The sequence below is a fragment of the Haliotis rufescens genome, unplaced genomic scaffold (assembly GCF_023055435.1).
Source record: "Haliotis rufescens isolate VD_foot unplaced genomic scaffold, xgHalRufe1.0.p SCAF_18, whole genome shotgun sequence".
Taxonomy (NCBI): domain Eukaryota; kingdom Metazoa; phylum Mollusca; class Gastropoda; order Lepetellida; family Haliotidae; genus Haliotis; species Haliotis rufescens.
Genome location: NW_025963868.1, coordinates 26120847 through 26130423, shown reverse-complemented (window position 1 = coordinate 26130423; position 9577 = coordinate 26120847). Strand labels below are relative to the sequence as shown.

The 9577-nt window shown below is 40.0% G+C and overlaps 1 protein-coding gene across 1 annotated transcript; it reads left to right on the top strand.

Annotated features, from left to right (window-relative positions):
- The first annotated feature begins 1146 nt into the window (after nucleotides 1-1146).
- Nucleotides 1147-2085, top strand: LOC124132999 (GTP-binding protein rhb1-like). The gene is made up of 2 exons (XM_046497185.2): nucleotides 1147-1671; nucleotides 2059-2085. The coding sequence occupies exons 1-2, from the start codon at nucleotides 1147-1149 to the stop codon at nucleotides 2083-2085; spliced, it is 552 nt and encodes a 183-aa protein (XP_046353141.1).
- Nucleotides 2086-9577: the final 7492 nt, after the last annotated feature.

Sequence of the window (9577 nt, the reverse complement as noted above, 5' to 3'; positions counted from 1 at the left end):
AGGAAATGATTACGGACAGACAGACGGATAGACGTACGGACGAACAGACAGACTGGCGTCTTATAGAAACAGTTAGCATGTGTGAATGGTACTAATGAAAGTGTATTCTATCAGTTCCATAAAGTCACAACTTTTAACAATAGTGAGAAATAAACATCTGAAGGAAACACCAGAAATTGGATGAAACAATTGTTGGGATTGAATGGAATATAAAGTAAGTCTTCTCATGGCTAAACTTCACAATGCAAGATGAGTGACTTTCATTTCGTTGATTAGTAATGCTCTACACGAGAGAAGACCATCAGGCCATATCATTTTATAAGGTATCCCAAAGTCTTACTATATAGATCAAATTTCCTCAGGTATCCCAAAGTCTTATAAGGTCATATTTCCTTGCGTATCCAAAAGAGTAATAATTGTCATATTTCCTCAGATATTTTGAATTCAAACAATTATGAGTAAATAAAGTCACGTTAAGGGATCGACCTTTATTAGATATTCAGTTATGGTGTGGTAAAATATATGAATACTTATTTTGTCACTGCTTCAAGGGGGACACAGGTGGCCAAGTCTTCTAAGGCGCCGCGATTAGCTGTGCGGAATTGCGACCCTTGGGTACGTCAGGAACCTATGATTGTTGGTTCGAAGCCAGATTCGCCCCGATCATGTTATTAGATTTGTCAGCACAATACCTGTGCTCGTGGGTTTCACCGAAGTGGTAAACGTCTGAGACCTGCATCACTTTGGGCTTTCCTCCCACACTAAGCTGATACGCCGTGATATAACTGGAATACTGTTAAAAGCGGCATTAAACCCAACTCACTGACTGCTTCAAGACGCAGGGCGCGAAATAGTTAAATATTAAAAAAAGGTGTTTAAACACGTTCTCTGATGAAGCGTGTGTCACTGGGTGGCAACGTGGAACAGATGTTCGCACATTTCTTGGCCAATGAGTGCAGTGCAGTGCAGTACAAGTCAATACAGATACAGTGTAAGGGCTGAGAGTTTTCTGATACAGTTATGGAACATGTCTACCATTTCAATTTACACACATTACCTCTATAAAAGAAAGGTATACTGCGTTATCACATCAAAGTGTAGTTGTTAACCACATCACTATTGAGTATCAAGAACATTGTATCAAACATGAGTCGCAGATTTACTCTCCACTCAGAGGTCAGTAGTATTTCAGAAGAAGAGGATAGCTTCAACCTTGCTGTTATTGGAGATAGCAGTGTAGGAAAGTTAACCTTAATCTGCAGACTCATCAAACACTGGACAGAACAGAGCAGCAAATCCCACAAGAAAAGTAAGAAACGTGGTAACGATCGAGCTGATCTTGGAATCAAAGGGCGAAGTCTGACAGTCGATATTGTGGACACATCCACAACGAAGAGCTGCACCTTCCAGCAGGGACTACCCTCCATTGATGTATATGTGTTGGTGTACTCGCTGGTGTGTGATGAATCCTTTGAGTCTGTGGTAGCAGCCAGGGACCAGATCCTCCAGCAAGAGGGACCTTCAGTCCCAATAGTGTTCGTGGCCAACAAGACAGACATCGCTGGCTCTGTAGATAAGACCGAGAGAATGTCCCGAGATCTGAACATTAGCTGTGAATGGGAACATGGACACGTGGAGATCTCGGCTGAGAAGGACCTTAGTGCCATACAGGTACTGGAACAGATTATGAAGCGACATCATAAACATGTTTCTGTGACTGATGAAAAAAAGACGCACTCACGTCTTTCTAAAAAGTTTCGATCAATCAGAAATTTGTTTTTAAGGAAGAGACAACGTTAAAGTGGCATTTCTATTGAGGGACGTTCAGTGTCCAAAATAACAGATTAACTGAAATTGTATGCATAATATATGTTCATGTCTTTTAACAATATGTCATACTCATAGTCACATAATACCAATAAATCATTGAATATTTAAATCTGAATTTATTTTTTTAAAAGGATGTTTGATTTGTTCAAGAAGGGTACCATGTACGATGACACGCTTTAAGTCAAATCACAGAATCTGACCAGTATTTTCAGTCTGTGTAATCCACAGAGGGACAGTCGTGTCATGAGTTCATGAGTATCGGTACAAATGGTATGGTCGATGTGGGCTAGTAGCACTTAGACACTTGATGTCAACAAGGCTTGGAATGGCATGAAAAAGGGTCTTTCAGGAAATGATTGCAGTTTAAAAATGAGTGATACTAGTTTAATGACGTTTCTCATATGACAACATACCTATCTTTGAACCACTCATCATGAGAATAACGTCCAAAATGTTTCCTCAAAATGTATTTACTATGCCTGAAGGTTTGTCTGTTCGTAGTACATTACATTGAAACCTATAAAGGATGTATTTGTAAGTGACCATGTCAATAGTTGAAATCTGCACAATAAAAATAAACACACGCGTCGTCTAGTAGTATCTTTCATATATTTCAGTGTTCTATTAGGGTTGAATAGCAACCTGCTATCTGAGAGTATATTGTCCTAACATGTTAATTGGAAAGTATGTGTTTGATGTTTGACGCCACTACTCCTGCCATACGATGGGGTTCTGAAAAGGCAGTCGAAAATACCGGTGATAGTGCTGGTGCTAGACAGTGGCTAGTCAGTAGCTCAATTCCCTGGCCGCTGTATACCAAAATATATGTAAATATGTTATACTTTCTCGTTACCCTGCCGGGTTTAGGGGGATTAGTCAAGAACTTGTAGGCCTGGGCCTAGATTTTCGAAACGATCTTAGCTAAGATAAATCTTAATTACTTACTTTTAAAGAAAAGATATCTTAAGACTGAGATAAGATAGATTTTCGAAACGATGGTAAACCTGTCGCAGATCGCTCAGAGCTACGACACATATCTGTAGCGGGAGAATAGCTCGAAGTCGTCAAGCGTATCGAGGGGACGAGTTCTGTCTCGGAATATCCTCGGTCTTGTCATCAAATCATTGTCATCTTCATCATGAAAAATGTCCAGAGAAAATTATACCGCCATCTTGGATGAGGATAAAATAAACTCACGGCAGGTATAGGGCTATCTTACATTTACGACAAACTTAAGATATCTTAGGACTACGATAGTTTCGAAAATAGACTACGATAGCCTACGATTTCTTTACGATAACTTTACGATAATTTTAGAGCTAAGATCGTTTCGAAAATCTAGGCCCTGGAGTATAACGCACCCTGGTGGGTTATCAATGTTAATCTGACGCACGCACGCACGCACGCACGAAATGGCATTTATCTTCAGTAATCCATGATTGTCCTAATAGGAGCCAGACGGGATCTGATGGTCGGGCTAGTAGACTTGTTTGATGCATGTCACGGCATCCAATTGCGAAGATCGATGCCCACGATATCAGTCACTGGAATGTCTGGTCCAGATTCGATTATTTTCGTCATATAGCTGGACTATTGCTGTGTGCGGCGTCAAAGAACAACATTGACATGTTATCTCAATATTCACCCTCCTTTGAAAATACTGTATGACTGTTCTACATGTACATGGGCAACATCTGATAGGCGACAATCCGGCTTATTTTAGTACGAAATAACACTGGATAAGTTCATCTGGGGCAATATGATCGTTTTCAGACTCAGTATTATAGCTAAAATGGATAGAATTATCATTAAACCGGACGCATGTTATCAGAAATCAGCGGGCCACTGTAACTTGATAATGCCGTCATATTGCTTGACGACGGGCCATTATCAAGCACGTTGTTGGGTGACGTCATAGGTAGTGATAGGTGACGTCACGTTCAATGATAACAAATTCCATCCATATTAACTATAATAACGGTAACGCTACTTTTCATGGCATTATCATTTGCAGAAGAAGCAATCAGCAATATAACTGTTAGTCGCGTCGAGAACAAGTATGTGCATATGAAGAACTGTTATATAATGATGATAGAAAATATCAGGCACATATCACAGACAAACGAACGAAACTTACTATTTGGTGCAAAATCTTTATGTCCTCAAAAAGATGAATTTATTTCAAGAATGCTAAAATCTTAATATAGTTATGAACTTGAGTAAAACGTGCTTTTATACTATTTATGACAGATTAAAGCTGGAAAGCAAGCAAAAGATAGTGAATGCCCTACTCGGCACCGACGTAGAACAACATCATCTCTCCGACAGGCAATAACTGACATTGTTATGATCAATCAATGCTGAGTATTGCAGTTGGTTGATTGCAAACACTGATTGACATTCACAAACGTAATGCCTATAAGTTTGGTCCCGTTAGGTGAAATTCTGGGTCAGAATGTACTTAAACCTGTTTTCCAACGACCACTTGTGTATTTTGTAGGGACAAAGATGTAATTGCCTTTCAACATTGTTCATATTTGTACCTCTGCATAAGATCGTCAACAAACAGTGATCCATTACTCATTTCAAACCTCAGCAAAGCTGTTTATTCAAAAACTAGAAAGAGTGACTGATGAAATACATCCTAGAGGGACTCCCATTTCCATATCATATAATTCAAATATTGTGGAGCCCACTCTAACTTTGAATTATCGGCCAAATATTCTAAAAAATGTGTTATGAAAGCAGGTATACAACCGCGTTGGCTCATATCGTGGAGATCTTTGAGGATGCTGAATTTCCGCGTGGTTTCATGAGCTTTCTCCAAATAAACAAAGATGGAGACCACGAGTTGCTTATTAAAAAAAAGGCCTCATACAAATGATTCTAATATAAACGAGATGATCAGTGGTGATTCATATGTTGTCTTCAGAATTGCTCGTCGTAAAAGGCGAACGAACTGGGCAACCTGTTTTGCCATGGGTTGCGCCCCTGTGTCTGTGGAGGACGGGATTCTGGTGGTTGAGGGCGATGGAGCCAAGAACGGTGTTCCTTTTGCCCAACAGACCACATTGACCCTTACTTCACCCAGACGGGTGGTAGAATGGGCCCGATTCTATCAATCGGCTGGTCGTGCCATGCCCTGAGCATGGAAACCATTCATGTGTAACTTATTTTGACTTATTTCACAATTCATGAATGTTCATGCAACTTATGTTACATGAATTGCCTAGAGTCCCATGCCAGAAGGCGGTGGCTCATTGGAAAATCCAGTGATACAGACCACTGAAATCTGTGGTTCTTGAGAATGTTGTGGGCTGAACCAGCCTGACTTTTATTCTTTTTGTTTTCATAGCTTTTCATGTCTTTATTTCAGGAGTAAAACGCCCCTGTAGCCCTGGTGTTGCAGGCTGGCTTCCACTGCAACATTGCCCATGTTGACACTCGATGGCGGGTGGGGAGCAGGGTCGCCGAATCAATCTTATTTCCATCATGGCTCTTCACAACAGTTACTCTTCTGGTTCATCAAAGCCCAACAAACGTTGTCATATTGATCTCAAGTTTCGTATTCCTGGCCAAGGTTTATAGTCATGCATAGATTCTGTTGACAGGTTACCGTTAAAGTTAAATCCCTTTGCCATATCCAAGGGCATACAAAGTACTAGTGGAGATGTACAAAATGACACCCGTCTTCGGTTTGGTTCCATTCTTGTGGAATGTGCAAAGAGGCAACAATCTATCAACCTGCTCGGTCTCCAGCAGTTTGGCTATACTCATGATCAGGTTGTTGTCTCAGTGCACAGGCCACTGATGTCAAGTAGAGGGATTGTGCGGTACCGAGCTCATTGTCTGACGGTCATTAGTGAGGAGGAAATTGTCACTGAAATGAAAAATCAAGGTGTTACCATGATAAAAAGATTTACTTACAAGCATAATGATGGAACAATAAACAAGACCCATGCCTATCTTTTAACCTTTTCCCAGTCAACGGTCCCAAAGTCTTTAAGAGCTGGCTATTTCAACATTAAAGTGTAGGTTTACATACCAAGCCCACTCCGATGTTTCAAATGTCAATGATTTGGCCATGGTGCCAAGGTCTGCCGTACCAAGACTGTGATTTGCTGCCGCTGCATTGGCTCTCATGACAGCTCCGAGTGCACCAATGATGTCAAATGTGCTAACTGTAGCGGTGAGCACCTTGCTTTTCTAAAACATGTCCAGTTTTTTTATCATTAGACCAAAATTCTAAAATTAAAGCACTCAAACGACAGTTTTTATCATGAAGCCAAAAAGTTTATTCCATCGTTACTGTAAATCTTGAAATTAACGCGAGCATGTATTAAATGCGAAAGGCCTTTCCGCGCATTATTAAACATCGCATTTGTATAAAAATAAGACATTTTGGATAGCAGGAATACCAACTTAGACATACATGTATGCTGAAAACAAACAACTATGTATTCAACACCACTGTTTATTGAGCAGCACTTGTAACAAGTATATATTGTTAACAATGTCATTCAAACACTAATTGCATGCTGTGTATTGTCACTGAGAAAAAACAAATGGAGAAAATGACCAGGGTAATCCCGGTTCAGGTACATAATCTATTTCAACCTCTAGAGATGGAGTTTGGTCACTCACTCCCAGATCATGGGAATGGACCTTCTTCGCTCTCGTTATCAAGTTGAACCCCCACGAATACCTCAAATAATATCATTCAATGGAACTGCAGAGGACTATTTTAATGATTTACAATTATTAATACAAGACTTCAACCACTAGTATTTTGTCTCCAGGAAACCTATTTTAGAGATACAGATCAACTTGATAAAAGACTCTACAATTCATTTAATATCTTTTTAAATTTTACAAAGGCCTATTGGTCTTTATTTCACACATTATGCACTGAAAGATTAAAACCCGAATTATTTGTAAATGCTAATTATTCCATTCAAGTCTTTTCTAATGAATAAAATATAATTGCTGATGAATGTACCCCAAAGTCCTCTACGGTTCCACATATTTGTAAACCATGGTTTAACATTGGCTGCAAACAAGCAAGAAGGGCTAGGAAGAAGGCAGAATTATATGTTTGTCGTCATCCCACAGCCAATAACTTAAATCAATTTCAAATTTCAAATGCCAAGGCACGTCGCATATTTAAGCAAAATAAACAACAGTCATGGCAAAAGTTTGTTTCTAAAAATAATTGACGAACACCGATTTCTAAGGTTTGGAATATGGTGCAAATAATGAAAGGAAAAGGGTCCAAATCCAGTGTTCGCCATCTAAAGTAGGGTGACACTCTTCTAACAGATAAATCTGACATTGATAATAAAGAAAGTTAAACATTAGCTAAACATTTCTCATCATCCAATTATGTACCAAACTTTCATATATTTAAGGAACGGCAAGAAAAAAAGAAAATTGATTTTTTAAGTCTGATAACAGTGACGATCATAATGAAATCTTTTCCATTCATGAGCTCCACATCGCCTTTGCACAAACTCATGATACTCCTTTCGGGCCGTATAATATTCATTATCAGCTGCTTAAAAATTTATTTGAATCGTGTTGAAACAATGCTAAATATCGTTTACAATATTTGGACTTCTGGTAATTTTCCATCATCATGGCGAAATGTTACAGTTAACCCTATACCTAAGTCTGGTCTGGGTCATACCTATCCCTCTAATTATAGTCCAATATCCCTTACTAGCTGCGTTTGAGAGACTATGGAACGTATGGTAAATAATCATTTCGTTTGGTATTTGGAAACCAACAATCTCATTATATGCAATGTGGTTTCCGCAAAAATCGAAGTACCATCGATCATTTGGTACGTTAAGAATATATTATTAAAGATTCCATCATTAATAAAAAACATGCTGTATCTATCGTTATTGATCTCCAAAAGGCATATGATACCACATGGAAGCATGGCATTTCAAAAGATCTTCATGATTGTGGTTTAAGGGGCCGTTTGCCTCTATTTATATCTTTTTAAAAGATAGACATTTCAAATTTGTGTGGGTTCAACCCTGTCTGACCATTACAAACAGAGTGTACCACAAGGCAGTATCCTGTCTGCCACATTGTTTGCATAACGATAAACAGTTTATCAAAGGTTTCAAATGATTCAATCAATGGATCACTTTTTGTTTGATGATTTTAATATTGCTTGTTGTGGTAAAAATAAAATCCATAACGAAATTATTGGCAACTGTAGCATCTCAGCGAAAAGGGGATGTACATATCTACCTTGATCTTGCAATACCATGCTTTAAGTGAATCTTGGATTTTAGGAAATCCAAGTGAGAAAAGATAAATGTTGGTTAAACCAACTTCATTTTGTCTTTTGGCAGAAAGATCGCCTCCGTGGTCTAGTGGTAGAGTGTCCGCCCGGAGAGCGGAAGGTCCGGGGTTCGATCCCCGGCCGCGTCATATCAAAAGACTTTAAAAGGTGGTACTTGTTGTTACCCTGTCTTGCGCTCGTCATTAAGGACTGGTCGGCCCGGAGTCAGTATACTGTGTCTGAGTGGGGTATTCATGTTAAACTGCGGCATGGTATCTCAGTGAGCGAGCACTATAAATCGGCATCAGTCCGGTCTAGTACAAGCAGCCACACACACACGTGCATGCACGTCGCTATATAAGTGCAATAATCTTGGACGCGACGTTAAACCCCATTTCACCTCACCTCGCCTCACCAGGACTGGTCGGCCCGGAGTCAGTATACTGTGTCTGAGTGGGGTATTCATGTTAAACTGCGGCATGGTATCTCAGTGGGCTAGCACTATAAATCGGCATCATTCCGGACTAGTACAAGCAGCCACACACACACACACACGAGCATGCACGTCGCTATATAAGTGCAATAATCTTGGACGCGACGTTAAACCCAATTTCACCTCACCTCACCATGGTGTCGGTACATCTGCATTACAGCCCCTAGATGCTGCGAACCAGACTGAAATTGTTTGCATTCCACTTCTGTCACTTCCATGATTTCATATATCAGCTGTTTACCTTTTTGTTTCAATTTTATAATAGCTCTTTCAATGGTCGTTTGGGCATCCACTTTTGCTCATGTCTTACTTTTCTTAATTCCCAAAGTCTTTTCCTTTGTTTTCCTACTGTTTTCCGCCTATTTTCTTTACCATCATATATCTTTTTTGTTGGGGTGGTCGGTTAGCCTGGTGGTTTAAGCGTTGGCTCGTCACGCCGAAGACCCGGGTTCGATTCCCGACATGGGTACAATGTGTTGAGCCCATTCCTGGTGTCCCCCGCCGTAATATTGCTGGAATATTGCTAAAAGCGGCGTAAAAAACTGTCAAACATTTGGTCTAGTTTGGATGTATGCAGTGACACATTTCCTGAAGAATGTGTGATGGCACCTCAGTGTAAACGGTTATTTTTACAATTCTTGGGAGATCACACAGGTGAGGAATTCCTGAAGAATGTGTGATAGCACCTCAGTGTACACGGTTATTTTTACAATTCCTGGGAGATCACACAGGTGAGGAATTCCTGAAGAATGTGTGATAGCACCTCAGTGTACACGGTTATTTTTACAATTCCTGGGAGATCACACAGGTGAGGAATTCCTGAAGAATGTGTGATAGCACCTCAGTGTACACGGTTATTTTTACAATTCCTGGGAGATCACACAGGTGAGGAATTCTCGCAATTTCTTGGCTTGGCAATGAGAAGCTGCCCGGTAATATGCAGAAGCCTCGGTGCC

Bases quoted from the DNA above. Each gene is read 5' to 3' on its own strand.
- LOC124132999 (XM_046497185.2), top strand. From the start codon at position 1,147: ATGAGTCGCAGATTTACTCTCCACTCAGAGGTCAGTAGTATTTCAGAA. The intron at 1,672-2,058 runs GTACTGGAACAG...TGTAATCCACAG, and splicing joins AGGACCTTAGTGCCATACAG to AGGGACAGTCGTGTCATGAG.